Source organism: Brassica napus, chromosome A5 (genome assembly GCF_020379485.1).
Source record: "Brassica napus cultivar Da-Ae chromosome A5, Da-Ae, whole genome shotgun sequence".
NCBI classification, from domain to species: Eukaryota; Viridiplantae; Streptophyta; class Magnoliopsida; order Brassicales; family Brassicaceae; genus Brassica; species Brassica napus.
Window position 1 is genome coordinate 26,070,442 of NC_063438.1, and position 18,579 is coordinate 26,089,020.

General features: G+C 37.6%; 4 protein-coding genes and 1 non-coding gene across 8 annotated transcripts; 4 read left to right on the forward strand and 1 right to left on the reverse strand.

The window, feature by feature from the left end:
- The first annotated feature begins 2,614 nt into the window (after positions 1–2,614).
- Positions 2,615–5,015, forward strand: LOC111215957. Its single transcript, XM_048780039.1, has 2 exons — positions 2,615–3,279; positions 3,544–5,015. Exons 1-2 carry the CDS (start codon positions 2,647–2,649, stop codon positions 4,246–4,248), a joined length of 1,338 nt encoding a protein of 445 aa, XP_048635996.1. The 5' UTR covers positions 2,615–2,646; the 3' UTR covers positions 4,249–5,015.
- TRNAE-CUC lies at positions 4,670–4,742 on the forward strand. The gene has a single exon. It is a non-coding gene; the product is annotated as a tRNA-Glu (tRNA).
- Positions 5,016–5,179: 164 nt separating the features above from the next.
- Positions 5,180–10,848, forward strand: LOC111215797 (mRNA-capping enzyme). 4 transcript variants are annotated; one of them, XM_022719880.2, is made up of 17 exons: positions 5,180–5,401; positions 5,655–5,836; positions 5,936–6,062; positions 6,230–6,381; positions 6,501–6,584; positions 6,672–6,734; positions 6,840–6,971; positions 7,062–7,271; positions 7,651–7,773; positions 8,274–8,323; positions 8,444–8,606; positions 8,697–8,834; positions 9,334–9,441; positions 9,549–9,647; positions 9,758–9,932; positions 10,046–10,176; positions 10,424–10,848. In XM_022719880.2, the coding sequence occupies exons 2-17, from the start codon at positions 5,708–5,710 to the stop codon at positions 10,547–10,549; spliced, it is 2,010 nt and encodes a 669-aa protein (XP_022575601.1). In that variant the 5' UTR covers positions 5,180–5,401; positions 5,655–5,707; the 3' UTR covers positions 10,550–10,848. The 4 variants fall into 4 exon arrangements, with proteins under 4 accessions (XP_022575601.1, XP_022575600.1, XP_022575602.1 ...); XM_022719879.2 differs by having other exon boundaries at positions 5,194–5,406; XM_022719881.2 differs by having other exon boundaries at positions 5,194–5,406; positions 5,666–5,836.
- A 184-nt stretch (positions 10,849–11,032) lies between these two features.
- LOC111215796 (protein DEFECTIVE IN EXINE FORMATION 1) lies at positions 11,033–15,634 on the forward strand. Its single transcript, XM_022719878.2, has 13 exons — positions 11,033–11,323; positions 11,419–11,529; positions 11,618–11,700; positions 11,775–11,892; positions 11,973–12,136; positions 12,501–13,228; positions 13,310–13,380; positions 13,560–13,816; positions 13,890–14,071; positions 14,308–14,591; positions 14,665–14,782; positions 14,869–15,051; positions 15,137–15,634. The coding sequence occupies exons 1-13, from the start codon at positions 11,196–11,198 to the stop codon at positions 15,449–15,451; spliced, it is 2,742 nt and encodes a 913-aa protein (XP_022575599.1). The 5' UTR covers positions 11,033–11,195; the 3' UTR covers positions 15,452–15,634.
- Positions 15,604–16,723, reverse strand: LOC125609108. The gene is made up of 2 exons (XM_048780038.1): positions 16,229–16,723; positions 15,604–16,083 (listed from the first exon to the last, which is right to left on the reverse strand). Exons 1-2 carry the CDS (start codon positions 16,574–16,576, stop codon positions 15,652–15,654), a joined length of 780 nt encoding a protein of 259 aa, XP_048635995.1. The 5' UTR covers positions 16,577–16,723; the 3' UTR covers positions 15,604–15,651.
- Positions 16,724–18,579: the final 1,856 nt, after the last annotated feature.

Here is an 18,579-nt window from a genome sequence, read left to right on the forward strand (position 1 = left end):
CTTCAATTTCCAACTCAACTTTATTAAGAATCACCACTCTATGCTCTCTTCGGCGATGCATCCAACTTTCTTCTACTGTTGCGTTTATTGAGATACCCATATCAATATTACTTCCTTCTCCTAGTATATCCTTCAGACATCCCAACGATGACCAGCTCTCAAACCAGAAAGATGTCCTCTTCCCATTCTTCACATCCACTTTATACATCCTTTTCGCCACATCTCTATACTTCAATAATTTTTTCCACATCCATGAACCAGATTGAGTGTTCTCTTTAACCGTCCACAACGAGCCTTTACGGATGAGATATATTTTCACCCAAATTACCCACAGCGACTCTGCAGACAGAATCCTCCAAAGTAGCTTCAAACAACTTACCAAGTTGACATCCTTCAACTTCCTTAACCCCAATCCTCCCTCTTGTTTCGTTCTACTGACCTCAGACCAAGAGACCTTCGCCTTTTTATTATTCAAGCCTGGACCGGACCAAAGAAAAGCAGAGCATAGTCTTTCTATTTCCTTCAAACAACTGCTAGGAAGCTTGAACGCAGCCATCCAGAAATTTGCCAAGCTTGTGATGACTGACTGTATCAGTTGTAGGCGTCCAGCATAAGACAAGAACCTCCCTGTCCAGGAGCCAATTCTTTTCCTTATCTTCTCTATCAGTGGCAAATAATCCAGCACTGTCATATTTTTTGTCAGCAGGGGAAGGCCGAGGTAACGAACCGGGAGCTTTCCTGTTGCTACCTTATTATTATACCTGCAGTAAACAAATTCTTGACATTCCTCCTCAGCCAGAAGTGATATATTCATATCCAATTACACTCGGTCTTGCGCCTCCGGTTTCGAGTTTTGTAAGGAATGCTAAAAAGATTAAACCATGGAAAATTATAAGCGTGACACCAAGGGACCCAAAAATTAAGTCTGAGACTCCCTCAAAATGTGGTATTGGGTTTGTAAAGAGAGATATGAGGTTTATTGTGTCTGATAATCTGGCTATAACACCGATGAGTTCATCTTCAACCATTGGTTTGTTTATGAAGAGTAAAATCAACAACACAAGTGATCTTGAGGAGCAGGAAATCAGCATTTCTAAAGCAGAGGTATGCTTGTAATATTAGTGCTTTTACTTCTTTTTTTGTTTACTTTGGTATGGTCCTTTTGCTTCAGTATAAACTGTTTATATTGCAGCTCATCAACATTCTTAGAGCTTCCTTAATCTCCCGTTCTGCATTAACCGTTGGTCTGTCAAGCAAGCTTGCAAAGAATCTAAAGAGACAGGTTGTTAGCATTTCCCAAATTTTTGTATATTTATTTGCCTCTTTATAAATGGTATTAATTTCTGAACTTGCTGTTCTTACAGGTTCGTGATATTTTCTAAACCTTCATGTGCAAAAACCAACACTCTGAAGAAAATCAAATGGAACTTCATACCTTTCTTATGTTTTTAGATTATGTTTCAAGCCTTCGACTAGCAATGGTTTCTCCTTTTATTCATCTGTTTTCTAAACTCTTTTAAACATCTTAAGTTGGTATTAATGGTCTTTATTTCGTTGATGTGAGATCAATGGTCTTTAAATTATTCCTTGTCTTCAATCCTTTAGATGACAACTAAAATATAATAGCCTCTCAGAACTTTTAGCATAAAGATCAATCACGAATCAGTCTGACAGCTACTAACAACATTTCATATTCTATGGTATCAAACCTCATCTCATTATTAGACTCGAATATCTGATCACGTCAACTTAATTCCAATAGCTTGAACTTAAATCAATGTTCTTACACTCCCAATGGAGACTATTGCTATAGATTGCTGGAGAGACATCAAAAGGTTCTGCAACTTCTAGGTTGTTATCAGAATCTTAACAGAAGTGTTGCAAATTTGGGCATTGTTAATTTTGAAACTGACGCTTACAAGATTATTCTGCTGTATCCAAATTGTACAAAGGAGATACATAGCACAAAGCTTGAGCTGAACATGAATGACACAGAGCCTTAATTTTTTTTGTATGTCCTACTTCTTTAAGAATGATAGTGGATGACCAAACATGTTCAGGTTCTAGAAGAAGAGCAAGTATGATACAATATTGGAAATGATGTAGGTGGAGTTTTTGTCAGCTGCAGATTACTGATGCTTTGGGAGTCACATGACTCACAGTCAATTATGTTGATTATATAGCAAACGTCCTCAAAGATCTAGGGTGTGAAGCTCATAGTAACATGCCAGAAATGATTCTTGGATCAAACAAACTAATTGTCCATATGTTTTCTAAATAGGAACTGAAAAGTGAATTTGAGAACAAATGGAAGCTTCTGTTATGAACTTATAATTCATTTTCTTTTTGCGTTTTGATAACCTTTTTATTTATATAGACTTAATCCTTAAACCCAAAGTTTGAGCAGAAATCATGGTTAAATAACTTAAAAGTTTAAATCCTATGATGTTTTCCTCAGTAGTAGCCAGTAGGATGTACTGTAAAGTAAAATAGATGACATTAGGGTGCTTTTGTAGATACTATCATAAAACCAACTGTTAAATTTCTTAAAAGCTAGACCCAATATATGATTTGGCCTAACTAGTAGGATGTAAAGTATGTTAAATCCTAGGATTCTTTTCTTTTTGTACCTTCCTTGATCTTTTGATGGCTGCTAAACCAAAGTTTAGCCTAAAACTCCTCATTGATGAAGAGAAAAACAGAGTTGTTTTGGCTGAGACTTGTAAAGACTTTGCAGATGTTCTCTGCAGTCTTTTGACACTTCCTATGGGAACCATTGTCAGGCTGCTGGAGAAGCATCAGCAGAATCCTCAGTCTTCTTCAATCGTAGGTTGCTTTCACAATCTTTACAAAAGTGTTTCAGACATGGCCATCGATAATTTCAAGACTCCAGGTTGTAAACACTTGTTGATGCATCCAAGGAGTATGAAGGAGAGTCATTGCAGGAAGCTAAAGCTGAACGTGGATGACACTGAGGCGACCAAGTTCTTTCTATGTCCAAATTTTGTGTCTGTTGAGTCTTGCTGTAAGGTGTACAGCAATGTAAGTACTTCAAGATGTAGCTGTGGAAACTCAATGACACGCGAGTTTCAGGTTGAAGATGGAGAGGAAGATAAAGTGGATGGAGTGTTTCTCAGCTGCAGAACGTCTTATATTGTTACAGATGATATGAAAGTGGCAGTAAACTCTATGGGACTTGTACTGAATGTTCTCAATGGTCTTGGCTATTCTGGTTTTGATAAACTTCAAGAAATGGTTATTGATGTTGGTTTTGAAGAGGTACTTTGACTTTCATTGCCACGTTATGTTTAGATCATGTTTAGGCTTGGGTGTTCGGGTTTTTCGGCTGGGTTCGGGTCGGTTTATTTCGGGTCCTAGACATTTGGTTCTAACTAAGTACTTGAAAAAATTCCAATTCTAAGTTCGGATCGGTTCGAGTCTATAATTAAAATACCTGTAAAATACTTGAAAATAACTGGTCCGGGTCGGTTCTTAGATCTTTTATCAGTAAGACTTATTTTCTTACTGATTGTTTAAATGTAGGTGCTGACACTTCTAGGGTGTTTATTCACCTCGGAAGCTCCATTAACAGACACATTCCTTAGGAAACATTGTATGGCAATGAAGAGTAAAGTGTTGACACCACTGGTCCAAGAAAGTAGAGTTGCAGGAGAGGTTAATGAAGTTGTAACATTGAAAGTTTATGTTAGAAAGTCAGACAAAGCAATTCTTTATGCTGAATGCAGAGAAGAGTTTGTTGATTTTCTTTTCACTTTTCTTGTTATACCACTTGAGTTTGCTTGGGAACTCTCTGTTGATCACTTGAACATGGGATGCGTTGGGAATCTATGCAGAAGCGTGAAAGAGTTGAGCTCTGATCAGAGAAGAGAAGCCATGCTTCCTTATTACTACACTTGTCGTACACAGCTTCTTGATGTTGTTATCCAGAAATTGCCGGAGTATGAGTGCTTTGTCTCTCGTCGCAGTTATAACAGTAGCAGACTCTCCAAAACCATCAAGAAGAGTGTGCTTGGGGACGGTGAGAGAGTTGCAAAGTTAACTCCAGTGGTGACTTCAGATTCTGCTAGTATTGGACTTGTCAAAGAAGAGACTAACTTCATAGTTTCAGATGATCTAGTCGTCACAGCGATGAACTCATCCTCAACAATCTCATTGCTAAGTAAGTTGCAGATGAATATTAGTGATATAGAGGAGCAAGTGATTAGCATTGGCAAAGCTCAGGTATGATACTTTTCTTTACTTCTTTTTTACTCTTTTTGGTTTGTAAAGAAAATCTTGACTTACACTTTGTGTTTTAGGCTGTCAGTTTGCTGAGAGCTTCTCTGATCACAACCTCTGCATTATCTAATGGTCTCTCTAACTTCCTCTCAAAGATGAAGCTAAAAGAAGCAGCTCCATCAACTTTTAAGATACCAAAATCTGAAAAAATCCTTTGAAGCAAAAGGACTTTTGTTATTCTGAAAGTGTTATCAACTCTGCAATCTAACTTTATCAATTTAAGTTTGTGATTTTGCATTACTGATCAAGTTGTTATCAGACAATGGATTACTTGAGTTAAATGTTCAGGGTCTGTTCATATCAATCACTTGGAAGTTAGAATATGACTATTTTAGTAACAATAAAGTGTTTAAACAAAGAACCATCAAAATCCGTTGTAGTCTAGCTGGTCAGGATACTCGGCTCTCACCCGAGAGACCCGGGTTCGAGTCCCGGCAACGGAGTTCTTTTTGTGATTTTTTTTTTCATTTTTGTTCTATGTTAATTCGAAAATTCTTGAAACGCTGAGCTCCGTCCATGTTCGGAGCACGTCTCGCGGATATTTTGATAATTTAACATTTCCAAATTTTTTTCGCCTATCCTGTCCTATATAATATATTTTACTCATTTTCAAATTTATTTAGACAATAAAGGACAAAGACAATAAACAAAGTTGTCCAAATAACTAAAGTTTTTTTCCCAACAGTAATTAGAATAATTTTTTTTTTGTTTTATTTTCTCAACAACATTATATCCTTTGTATATTTCAATCCTCATGACAAATGTGTAAGGTTAGGTTATTTATTAGCATTTTTCTCCTTTTTATCAAGAGATTATTAGCATTTTCTCTTCTTTTATTTTCTGTCAACAACAAATAAGTTTCTGCCTCGACTGACCACTATATATATACAAGACTTGTCGTCGGATTCTTTCTCTCTCCTCCTTTCATCAACCACTCTCTTCTCTCTCTCTAGGGTTTCGATTTCAACTTTTCCCCCACTGAACCCGCGATCGATACTGAAACTTCACACTCTCTCTCTCTCGCCATCTCCGTTTTGATTCCCTCGTCATCATCGATCGAAGCTTCCTCGTCTCATAGTACCGCTTCGGAAGCTTTAATTTGGTTAGGTGATTCTTCACACTTGTTAGTTAGCTAGAGACTCATTTCTCGTCGGGATGTTTCCGATAAGAGGACGAATTCGAAATGTCCGGCTGAGATTTCGTTGATTCGTGACTTCTAGGGTTTCTTAGCTGAGAGAACTTTATGTGGATCTCCTTGCTTTGAATTTGAATCGAATTTGCTCAATTGTAGAAGCAATTTTAGTTTCTTCTCCTCTGTGTTGCTTTTATATCGCGACTTCTTCTCTTGATTTTAGATATGGCTTAGGTAGCTTCGTGGAGAGGAAGGATGTGTTAAGTTTGTACTTGAATGGTTGCTACGATGGACTTAAATGCTTCACCCCAACCTGAAGAAGATGACGAACCTTATGTGCGACATCTTGAAGACTACTCGTCGCGTGATGACAGGATAGAGTCTGCCGTGGAGATAGCAAGACGGGTACTGTTGATTCTCCACAGTCTACTATACAACTAATTAAAGTTACAGTCTTTCTTATTTAACCGTTAGACTGAGGATGAGTTATGATTTTTGTTTCAGGAACGTGATGAGAGAAGGAAACGAATGAGATACGACAAGCCGACGCATAACTCTCAGCCAGCTTACCGTGATCAATATTACCAGAATCGAAACACTAAAGCTTATGATAGATACAAGATCCCTCAAGGTGATAATATAATCATGCGCCGAGTTGTTTATTGTGATTTTGTGGCTGTTATTTACTCTCAGCTATAAACGGCTTCTGAATAGTTTTGGCTAGTGTATTTGTCTTTTTCCCGTTTAGGCTAATGCTTTAAATAGGGTGACTCTTTGACAGCCTGTCCAATATCACAGGTTGGCTAGACTGCCCTCCCTCTGGGCATGAGATAGGATTCCTCGTTCCTTCCAAAGTTCCCTTGAATGAAGCTTACAATAATCATGTGCCTCCTGGGAGTAGATACTCTTTTAAGCAGGTGGTCCATAACCAGAGGATAGCTGGGAGAAAGGTAATTTGTGGAATGTATTTGTCCTTACTCGTTAATAAATATGTGTTTGTATCGTTTGTTTATTGAACACTATTATGTCCGTGATCTAACTTGTTGTGTAATGTTGCCATCCTTTTCAGCTTGGTCTGGTGATTGATTTGACAAATACAACTCGTTACTATTCTACGACAGACTTAAAGAAGGAAGGCATTAAACATGTTAAGGTAATAATAAAACATACTGTCTATATACCTATATTATTTGTGGGAGCTGTAGCAGTTTGCTTTACCTTTAGTATTCTTTGCTTGTAGATTGCATGCAAGGGTCGTGATTCAGTGCCAGATAATGTGTCTGTCAACACGTTTGTCAATGAGGTATATGTTTATTTGTAGTCAAGTTGTATTTTATTTTCTCGTGATGCTCTTTATAAAAGTAAGTTTGTCTACTGTTAGTAGCTCACTTAAACAAACCTTCTTCAGGTTAATCAGTTCGTCCTAAATCTAAAACACTCAAAGAAGTATATTCTCGTCCACTGTACGCATGGGCATAATCGGACAGGGTTTATGATAGTTCATTATCTTATGCGATCTGGGCCGATGAATGTTACACAGGTCAGTTTTCATTTATTTCGTTGTATTTGTGCACTGCATTTTATGTACCTCGTAAGAGTAAAGAATCTTATCCTATGGTGTTTTTCTCAGGCATTAAAAATCTTTTCCGATGCCCGCCCCCCTGGGATCTATAAACCAGACTATATTGATGCTTTATACACGTTTTATCACGAAATAAAACCTGAGAGTGTTATTTGCCCATCAACTCCGGAATGGAAGAGGTCTACCGAGCTTGATTTAAATGGTGAAGCTGTTCCAGATGATGATGATGATGATGGCGGACCGGCTGGTCCTGTGCAGGTAATCTCGGTGCTAACAGATGATCGTTTATTTAGCTGATCACATATATACATATACTGTCATTTCAATGATATTCCTGCCCGTTTCCTCAAGCTTTATGCATGCCTTATTCATTGTTAATTAGAGAAACCATCTGAAGAACGGCTCATTCCTGAATTCCAGCTTCAGAATCGTTATATCTATGCCATTTTACCATTTACTAGCGATCTTTGAAACACTGGTTCTCTAAAGAAAGTTAGCTTTTCAGAACACTCATGAATTAATCTTTATCAAGTATGGTGCATATTGTTGGTTAAGTTGAGACTATCCAAGGCTGATAAAACTCATAAAGTGCTCATCTGTTATTGGTTTATAGTTATTTTACTGCTTACTGTTTCAGGAAGAACCCCATCAGGTGGAAGTCAAGATGTCAAATGATGACGTTTTGGGTGATGAAATACCCCCTGACCAGGAGGAAGGTTACCGGCACTTCTTTTATAGGATGCTATCGCTGAATATTGGGGTAGGGATTTTGAAATCTTGTTATATGATGTCCACACATAATATTATGTAGTTGAATCGATGAGTGTCTCACAATTGATGTTCAGTTTCTTGTCGCTTTGGTGTAAATGATTATTGTCTCGTGATTGATGTCTCTTATTCTGTTGTTGCTCGTCCATTTATTCGGATGCTACTTGAGAAAATTTCAACAGTAGGATGTACTAATTTGAAATTAGAACCGCATCTTCATCATCTTGGTACCCATTTTTTTGTGAATTTGAAAGAAGTATCCCTAAGCTTTTTAGGTTCTTTTCTCCCATTGACTTTGGTTTCGTTATAAATCCGAAAAATAGCTTATTATTTCGTTTCTGTTAGTTATTTTCTTTTGGCTCGCGTAGTATACTTCTCCTCAGATGGCTAGGTCGACAAGATTAAATTTTTGTTTCGGTATCCTTATATCTTCATCTTTTCTTCATTGATGGAATCTAACATGTGCTTGCTGAACTATTTTATCTACTCTAGGGAAGAGGATGTTCGCAATTTCCAGGTTCACACCCTGTATCCTTAAACAGGTATGACTATCTGCGTTACCATTTGACCATGTCGGGCTCTGGTGCATCCCCTAAGTTTCGGACCCAACAAATCCATCTCGTTTGCGATTCTCAATTTTTAATTTACTTGTTCTAATACAGGGATAATTTGCAACTCTTGAGACAGCGGTACTATTATGCAACATGGAAGGCTGATGGAACGCGATACATGATGCTGCTAACCATGGATGGATGTTATTTAGTAGATAGGAGCTTTAGGTTCCGAAGAGTACAAATGCGGTTCCCCTTCAAACACCCAACTGAAGTGAGTGGTTTTTTTTTATCTTTGATAGTGTGTATCGTTATATATATACAAATCCTGTTTCTTTCTTATGTAATTTTATTTGGTTGCCAGGGCTTATCTGATAAAGTGCATCACTTCACATTGCTTGATGGAGAAATGATTATAGATACCTTGCCAGATAAACAAAGGCAGGAGAGGAGATATCTAATCTATGATATGGTAGCAATCAACGGTCAATCAGTTGTAGAGGTTGGAACTGTCTTTCTTTCTTCGATCTTTAATGGCTGGATTGGTTCCCTTGTTTTAATTGGCTCAGTGGGATTAGCTCAAGATTTGAGTATGTATTGAAGCACATCGTAAGCACTGTAGCTGTCATTACCCTCATAAGAGAATATTGTAGAAATCGAGCAGTATTTAGATCAGGACTTACTGTGACTCTCTTAAAATGTTTATTGGTTGTTTTTCATGTCTGATATGTTTTGTGATGCAATAAATACTCCGGGAATTATTAATATATATGATCCCTATGCTCATATGGAGCATATGATACCAATGGCTTACTGAATTTATTGCAACACTAAACATAATTTGTCGTAGCTGTCTCGGAGAGTAAGGCTTGACATAATCTGTTTACCATCATTCACAGCTGTCATTGGTATAGAGTATTCTCGAGTTGTGTTTGGCTTGCTGTATTACGTGTCATTTGCTTAAGATACTAATGCTAAGTTGCACGATTTATATGGATCAGCGGCCTTTCTATGAAAGATGGAAGATGCTCGAGAAGGAGGTGATAGATCCCCGAAATCATGAGAAGGCAAGAAGTCATATCTACAGATATGATCTTGAGCCTTTTAGGGTGCGTACTAAGAGTTACATTATTCTTTCTCATGCCATTTCCCATTGTTACAATTCCTTTTCCCCTGTATAATTGTTAATGGAGCTGGTACCTATTTTCTTGCCTAGGTACGGAGAAAGGATTTTTGGTTGCTTTCTGCGGTTGAGAAGGTTTTGAAGGGTTTCATTCCATCACTTTCACATGAAGCCGACGGTCTGATCTTTCAGGTAACTATGGGACCGAAAGAGGATCTCGGATGTTAGACTTTAGGACCAAAGCCATTTAGCTCTGGTACAGCTTCTTAATAAATAACTGAAATCTGCTTTTCTGTTAACAGGGCTGGGATGACCCTTATGTTGCCCGTACCCATGAAGGTCTACTGAAGTGGAAGTATCCAGAAATGAACTCGGTTGACTTTCTATACGAACAGGATGAGAGTGGCAGGGGAATGCTTTCCTTGTTTGAAAGGGGGAAGAAGAAGCATATGGATGGAAATAATGTTGTTTTTAGAGGTGTGTATGGTGTTATCTCTGCTTATATTTGTTGATAGTAGTGAACACCATTTATCATATATTACTCCATTATTTCTGAGAACTACTAGCTGCTAATACTAAAACTGCAACAGATGATTCAGACCCGGCCGAGTACTCTGGGAAGATTGTAGAGTGTTCTTGGGATCAGGATGAGCAAGTTTGGGTTAGCATGCGGGTCAGGGTCGATAAATCAACGCCAAATGATATCAACACTTATAGAAAGGTCAGTACTCCCTGTCTTACCTCCCTTTATATGATTGATTGTATTCTTTAGATCCAAATCCTCAGTTGTGACATTAGTGTATGATGATCATACTTTGCTTACAAACTTTCCACTCGTCCTTTGTGTGTTCTGTCGTATCTCTCTCATTGTTCATGTCTCAAACAAGGGTTTAAGCTTTCTTACCTATATGTCAATGTTACCTGGTGTGATGAGGTTGTGTCTAAACCCATTGTGAATGTTGAAATAGGTGATGAGAAGCATAAAGGACAACATCACAGAGGAAGTGTTGCTGCAGGAGATAAGGGAGATCATCCGTTTGCCTATGTACGCGGACCGTATTCAGATGGATAGCAAAGCTGCGCGCCGCAGATGAATCAGCATAGGTTGTATGCTAACACTGTACGTAAGAAGAAAGAAGGAGCGCTGCTTTTTCTCAGGATGTGTGGTTTGTTTCGAGAAGCTTTAGGGTTTTTATAATGAATCCGATTCCGTTTGGCATATGTGATGATGGTTTAAGGTGTGTGTTTATGTTTAGATGAAGAAGATGTTGTAATGGTACAAGTCATAGCACTTAGGAGGATATATAATGTTGTAATCTTTAGTATTAGTATCATATTGTTATTGGTTTTATTTTAACTTCAGAAGAAAAAATGGTTGCTCATTTTTCTCATAGATGAAGTATTGTTGTTCCCACTCTTTCACTCACATTTACATTATACAGAAAATTTATGAAAAATGTGTGGACCCCACAACCATTCTAAGTGAAGAAAAAGTGGTGGTGTTTCTTATATTTGTAATTAAACAGCGTGTTGTTTCGATGACCGAAGTTATACAACAATTTTATATCAAAACGGCAAGAAGTTACTCTTTCCCAGCGTCACTCGATTTCGCCGGTCCGCTGCGATCAGCTTCTCCTTCTCGATCTCTCCACTTCAATCCCTAAAACCCCAATTCTGTAATTGCATTCAGTTCCCTCGTACCTGGATCGGCTCCAAGGTAATCATCTGGAGTGTGATCATATGAAAACCCACACGCGACGGTGTCTGCTGAGGTTTTTCCTCTTCCTGATCTTATCGAATCCCTCTTATGGGGAAAACAAGTTCAGAGAGCGTAAAGCCACCGATGACGAGCAAGGCTACCCCGAAATGTAAGTTTCGATCTGTGTAGACTTGTGCGTATTTAGCTTTGATTGTTAGGAGATACGTTTCCTTGCTCTTAAGAGGTTTGGTTTCGTTGTGGCAGTGATGAAGATGCTTTGTTGAATACTCAGTGCCCGAGGAAACTGGAGCTGCGATGGCAAACTGAAGTCACTTCTAGCGTTTATGCTACACCTTTGATTGCTGATATCAACAGGTATACATGTTAGCCCTCAGATATGATGGAATCTGAGTTTTTGATTAGGGATCATGAGTGTTGACCTGATTTTGGTTTTTGGTTACAGTGATGGAAAGCTTGACATTGTTGTTCCATCTTTTGTTCACTACCTTGAAGTTCTTGAAGGTGCTGATGGAGACAAGATGCCAGGTACCTCGATATCTAATGATGTAGAACCTCGAGCACTTTTTGTAATGTTACTGATGCCGCTTATGAAATGCTAGGTTGGCCTGCTTTTCATCAGTCAAACGTGCATTCAAGTCCTCTTCTATTTGATATCGACAAAGATGGTGTTAGAGAAATTGCTCTGGCGACCTACAATGGCGAAGTGCTCTTTTTCAGGTTGTTGTTACTCGCTGATGATAAATATATACATACTTTTCTGTTTTATGGGTTCGCATATGATACTTTCTTGTTTACAGGGTATCAGGCTTTTTGATGTCAGATAAGCTAGAAGTGCCACGTAGAAAAGTGCACAAGAACTGGCATGTGGGTCTGAATCCTGACCCTGTTGACCGTTCACATCCTGATGTCCATGATGAACAGCTTGTGCAAGAAGCTATGGAGATGAAGTCATCGACCACTCGTAAGTTTATTTATCATATTAAGTCTCGACATCAGTTTTATAGTTTACTGCTTAAATTATTAGCTGCTTGGTTGAATTTATGTTCTTCCTGATATTCGACGACACTTAGCTGGTCAGATTGGTTGTGTGGTTAAGTTAATGGAACGTGTAAAGCTAAGTTTCTGCTTGGAGCATCTGCCTCAGCTTATCTGAATAATTTTGTACTTTTTGTATTTCGTTTATCTTATGGATTTTGCATGGGGTTCATCCTCTCTTATCAGTATCTCTTTGTATTTAGACTGTTGAGTAAGTAAGTACATGGATTAGGAGAGTCGTATTAAGTCTTGATGAAAGTTTACTTTGTGACTCTTACTCCTCTTCGTAGAAACGAGTGCAACTACCACAACACCAAATGTTACGGTCTCGATGCCCAAAGAAGTTCATGGCGAGGCTTCAAATGTGACTTCTCAAGAGGATCTGAAGAAACCCGAGAACAACCAAACAGAAGCAGTTGTAAAGCCTACTCCAGTGACTTCTCAAGAGGATCAGAAGAAACCCGAGAATAACCAAACAGAAGCAGTGGTAAAGCCTACTCCAGAGCTACATAACTCCTCCATGAATGTTAGCTCAAACAATTCGGCAACAAATGATACTACAGCTGGCGCAACAGAAAAAATCAGTGGAAATGCAACTACCAATGAGGTGGATCAAAGCAAGATTAGTGAATCTAAGAATGAAACTGTTATTAAATTAAATACCAGTACGGGTAACTCTTCAGAAACTTTGGTGACATCTGGAAACAGTAGTACGACAGAGACAGGAACCAAAAGTGGGAGGCGACTTCTGGAAGATTCTGCGGACAGCCATTCTGACAATAAAGACAACAAAGAGGGTGTTCGCATGGCCACAGTTGAAAACGATGGAATATTAGAAGCTGAAGCAGATTCATCGTTTGACTTGTTGCGTGACACTGATGAGTTGGGTGATGAATACAGTTATGATTATGACGATTATGTTAATGAGACCATGTGGGGTGATGAGGAATGGGTCGAGGGGCAGCACGAGAACTCAGAGGATTATGTGAACATTGACGCCCATATACTGTGCACTCCTGTGAGTTTCATCTATGTCAAAAACCATTGTCTTTGATTACTTGCTTCCATTATAGATCTTACAGTGTCACTTGTTTATCAGGTTATTGCTGACATAGACAAAGATGGAATACAGGAGATGGTTGTTGCTGTTTCCTATTTCTTCGACCCTGAGTAAGTTTCCGTTTCATCTCTTTACCACTGAAGATGTGTCCAACTGTCCATAAGCTGTCAATTCAAAAGCATCACTAGTAAATATTTTCTGCAAAACATGCATGAGGTCTTAAATGTTAGCGTTTCCAGTTTATTTACTTTGCTTAATATAACTGACCCTGATAAGCTATTTGTTCCAGGTATTATGACAATCCAGAACATCTGAAAGAGCTTGGTAATATTGACATCAAAAACTACATTGCTAGTTCAATTGTGGTTTTCAATCTTGAGACTAAACAAGTTAAATGGGTCAAAGAGCTAGATTTGAGTACGGATAACTCAAACTTCCGTGCATATATGTATTCTTCCCCAACGGTTGTTGATTTGGATGGCGATGGTTACATGGATATCCTTGTCGGAACTTCTTTTGGCTTATTCTACGCCATGGACCACCGTGGTAAGACTTCATGGCAGTTTCCTTTGCAAGTCTTGGTGTTAATTTGGATTCTAAGATTGTTGTCTTTTTGCAGGAAACATCAGAGAAAAATTCCCACTTGAAATGGCTGAAATACAAGGGGCAGTGGTTGCAGCTGATATAAATGACGATGGAAAGATTGAACTTGTGACAACAGATTCCCACGGAAATGTAGCAGCATGGACCACCCAAGGAGTGGAAATTTGGGAAGTACATCTAAAGAGTCTTGTTCCCCAGGTATACAGTTACATCCGTTTATTCTCATCTAGTGTAAAACAGCCTTATGAATGAACAACTTGTAGATATATCACCACGATTATATGAATTGATCATACTGCATATGATATTTCATAAGTTTCACATGTTCTTACTTTCAAGTAGTAAGCCCCTGCTTGAGACCAAACATCCTTTAACTTGGAATCCTCTCTCTGTTCACTTCACAATCAGTGACTGATACTAATCTTCTCTTTCAGGGTCCTTCAATAGGCGATGTTGATGGTGATGGACACACTGATGTTGTGGTTCCTACAACATCAGGAAACATTTACGTTCTTAGTGGCAAGGATGGTTCGATTGTCCGTCCTTACCCGTACAGAACTCATGGAAGAGTGATGAACCAGCTTCTTCTTGTTGATCTGAACAAGCGAGGCGAGAAGAAGAAGGGACTCACCATTGTTACCACATCCTTTGATGGTTACATGTATCTCATAGATGGACCCACCTCGTGCGCTGACGCTGTTGATATTGGTGAAACTTCGTAAGTCACTTGCTTCCTTAGTAGTTTCGCTTTTACAGTGATATTTTTTTAACGGAAGATGTTTGTATTACAGATACAGCATGGTCTTGGCTGATAATGTTGACGGTGGAGATGATCTTGATCTCATCGTCTCAACTATGAATGGGAACGTCTTTTGCTTCTCCACGCCTTCTCCTCACCATCCCCTCAAGGCAAGATCTTCCGAATACTGTTCGTAGACATTGTTTCTTTTTAAATGATAGATTACTGATTCACACTTGGTTCTCAAATTCATCAGGCTTGGAGATCGACTGATCAAGGGATGAACAATAAGGCCATCCGTTATGATCGTGAAGGTGTTTTTGTCACGCATTCAACCAGAGGTTTCCGCGATGAGGAAGGCAAAAACTTCTGGGCTGAGATTGAGATTGTTGATAACTACAGATACCCATCAGGTTCACAAGCACCCTACAACGTTACAGTAAGTTCCTCTTAACCTCAATAGATGATATGATTAGCAATGTTTCCTTTGAAACTAAAAAAAAAACGGTTTCCAAATGTTACAGACGACGCTGTTGGTACCAGGCAATTACCAAGGAGACAGGAGAATAAAGCAGAGCCAGATCTATAACAAACCAGGAAAATACAGAATAAAACTACCAACCGTTGGAGTGAGGACAACAGGCACAGTAATGGTGGAGATGGTGGACAAGAATGGACTCCATTTCTCAGATGAATTCTCATTAACTTTCCATATGTATTATTACAAGCTTCTGAAGTGGCTGCTTGTCCTCCCGATGCTGGGGATGTTCGGTCTTCTCGTGATACTACGACCTCAAGAAGCTGTCCCCCTCCCATCCTTTTCCCGTAACAGAGACTAGTGATGCTAAGTGCTTGAGCTCTAAGTATCTCCCCTTGAATAGCTCGTCTAAAGTATTTTAGATATCGTTTTTTGTTTGTTAAAGATCTTTAGATAATTTTTCTTTTGAGTTTATAAAGTTTGTGTTACTTTATTCCTGTAACTTTTCGTCGGTTAAAAAAAAAACTGATCACGCATTATTACATTGATACAGAGTCCTATTCATTCTTTCTTGTTTCCTTTACCCTTATCTGGCTCTTCTGATAACAATGTCTGCTCGTTCACAAACTGCGTGAGCAATGGGATAAGGATAGCTCCAAGAACAGCTACTTTTCTCCAATCCGGTGAAGAAGCAAACGAATCAGCGATTCCTAGAGCCACGATCCCAATCAAACCGAGGTAAATGTTCCTTCTTGACTCTGATCCTACACTTTCTTTGGTAACCTCTTGTATTTTCTGTGTCTCCTCTTTAGCTTTCTCTACATCAACAGGCTGTTTATCACGTAAGCTCTTGAAGAACAATCCTTCATTCCTGTCTTCCACGATCTGCTCCTCAAACTCAGCCAACTTGTTATCGTTCTCCTCTATCTCCAACCTGTTCAACCCCGCAGATTCCTCGAATGCTTGCATCTTGCTCTCGATGTTCTCTAGTATCTGCTCAATCACCAAGAAACAGAAACAAACAATGTCAGCTTATATATCTCTCTGTTCATGCAAGATCATCGAGCAAATCAATATCTCTTGAGCTTAAGAATAAAGGTAAGACAAAAGTGAGGATCTTTTAGAAGTGATACAATACCCTTGAGCTAGCTTCGTCGAGGTCTTTCATGGCGTCTTCTCCAACCTTGTCAAACTCTGCGTTGGCTTCTTCAGCAAACTTGGTGAGATAATCCGATCGTTCGTCCAGGAAATCAGTTAAACGGACCTTCGATGTTTGAAGCATGGCGATCCTGGCTAAGAGCTCTTGTCTCTGTGTATCTCCTTCTGGTTTTGGAGGATCGGGATCAGACTCTGAGTCCGAGTTTCCATCTCTGGGTTTCGAGAGACAGAGGAATTGGGTTCTGGAAATGGAATGCCTTGAGGGATTGAATAGAACATGGAAGTTTGGTGTTAGAGTTGTCTGAAATGCTTGAAGTGTGTTCATCATCTTGTTTGTTTCTGATGAAGAAGAGGGTAGAGAGTAACCGCTCGTTCTTTAATTTGGTTTGTGCATTATCCAAAACCAGTTTTGTGTTTTTTTGTATTTACACAAAAAAAGCCCTGTTTTAACGGATTATTATACTTAGAGTCTCTTACTTTCATTCTGGTCTGTTTAATAGCATCATGCATGTATAAAAAACAGATTTCTAACTTTCTATTCAACTTGTTAGCATTTTAAAATTACAAAATGATATAAATACAAAATGTCAAGTAGTTTAATGATTCATAGAATTAACTTTTATTTATTTAAAACATTACAGTTTTTTTTGAATAATTATCACAAATAATTTTATATAGCATCTGATTTATGAGCACACGTAAGTTTATATATACTAGTATTACAACCAGTGCTGCGCACTGGTCAATTTACTGTTTTAAATTTATTTGATCTTTGTCAAAAATTTCAAATTTTTTTTTATTATTATATGAACAGTGATGCATAGTATACACATGTTTGAATCGAAACAGTGCTGAAATAGATAACACAATAACTTTGTTATTATTATTATAAAAATGATACATGTTTGTAGTATTATGAAAAATAAATAAAATATATACCAAATTATAAAATATAGTTAAATATTTTATACTCATTTCATGTTTACAATTTAAAGTTAAAAAGAAAGATTTTGTTGACATTCCATGTTTAATTACCTACCATTTTTGTTTTTCAAAAATAACACATGATCTAACAAAATTAAACCACATTACTTATTTTTGTTGAATTTATAAGAGTAAGAGAAAACAGTTTTCTTAAATTTTTTCCGTTAAGCCTTTAAAAACTTACTGGTTTTAAATACAAATATTATTTAAATTTTCAGATAGGTATTAAAACTATCAAGTAAAAACCTCAGAAATTTCAAAATCAATTACAGAAAGATGTCAAGAATTCTTTTGAGTTAACACATGATTTTATCTAACACACTTTCACAATTTAAATGGTTACAAAAACAATTACAGCATTAAAGATTAAAGCCCTATTTTTATAAGGACTATAAAATAAATATGTTTTCACTTCAAATTGTAAATGTCAAACGTTTGATATCTTGCTTACCTAATCCATCGTGTTCAACTTCTAGAACAGATCTATGCAAAGTTTTCTTTGAACCCTCAGATGTTCTTATTCGACCAGCTTTGATTCATCATACATGTCTGCAATAAACTAAAATAATTTCAGAACTTAAAAATACAAATATTTATGCTATGTTGTTACCATGATTTTGCAGAATAAATAAGTTTCATATGAACTCATTACACACCACCATGAATACCTGCAAGTTCTGGAAGCCCTGCAACAAAATCTTTTAAGGATCGACATATTAATCTCTTCGGATGCAATTCCCACTCGACCGCCACAATCCAATGCTTTGAAAGAGGTTCAAAGATGATTATATTCCAACGTATTCATCTAAAGTTTGTCGATAATATTACTAATCGTGGCTATGAATAAAGAAAAGTTTTAAAATGGTGCAGACAAAAACGAAATAAGATACGAAGAAAATATTCGAGATCAAAATTGAAAATTATGAGAGATGAAAGGATATGTTGTTTTGCTACTTTGGTAATGAAAAGAATAAAGAAAAATGGAAGAAACAAATACAGACATTGAATTAGTTTATCAAAAGTTATACTGCAGAAGAAAATTTTTTTGAAGTCGTGATCAGTTAGATGAGATATTCTGAGAAATTTTAGGACGTAGGTGCTGGAAATCAGGAATCAAAGAATTTTTTTTCCAATCAATTTTTTTTTAATTTTTTTTCTTCCAAGTGTCAGATTTTGATTTGCCAGACGACTTGCGCTTTATTATACAAGGGATAACTAATAGCATTATTTTATTGGTTTTAGTCGCTAATTGTTTACAATCTTAGATGAACATAACAAAATTTGATTTGATGACTACCTAATTAAATGCATCATTGTATATTATTGATTGTTAGGATTTCGGTTATA

Excerpts from the sequence above, each read along its gene's own strand:
- LOC111215957 (XM_048780039.1), top strand. The coding sequence starts at position 2,647 with ATGGCTGCTAAACCAAAGTTTAGCCTAAAACTCCTCATTGATGAAGAG. Across the intron at positions 3,280-3,543 it reads TTGATGTTGGTTTTGAAGAG|GTGCTGACACTTCTAGGGTG; the intron begins GTACTTTGACTT and ends GTTTAAATGTAG.
- LOC111215797 (XM_022719880.2), top strand. The coding sequence starts at position 5,708 with ATGGTTGCTACGATGGACTTAAATGCTTCACCCCAACCTGAAGAAGAT. Across the intron at positions 5,837-5,935 it reads CCGTGGAGATAGCAAGACGG|GAACGTGATGAGAGAAGGAA; the intron begins GTACTGTTGATT and ends TTTTTGTTTCAG. Across the intron at positions 9,648-9,757 it reads CCGACGGTCTGATCTTTCAG|GGCTGGGATGACCCTTATGT; the intron begins GTAACTATGGGA and ends TTCTGTTAACAG.
- LOC111215796 (XM_022719878.2), top strand. The coding sequence starts at position 11,196 with ATGAAAACCCACACGCGACGGTGTCTGCTGAGGTTTTTCCTCTTCCTG. Across the intron at positions 11,530-11,617 it reads TTGATTGCTGATATCAACAG|TGATGGAAAGCTTGACATTG; the intron begins GTATACATGTTA and ends TTTTGGTTACAG. Across the intron at positions 13,381-13,559 it reads TCCTATTTCTTCGACCCTGA|GTATTATGACAATCCAGAAC; the intron begins GTAAGTTTCCGT and ends TATTTGTTCCAG.
- LOC125609108 (XM_048780038.1), bottom strand. The coding sequence starts at position 16,576 with ATGATGAACACACTTCAAGCATTTCAGACAACTCTAACACCAAACTTC. Across the intron at positions 16,084-16,228 it reads TCGACGAAGCTAGCTCAAGG|ATACTAGAGAACATCGAGAG; the intron begins GTATTGTATCAC and ends GTGATTGAGCAG.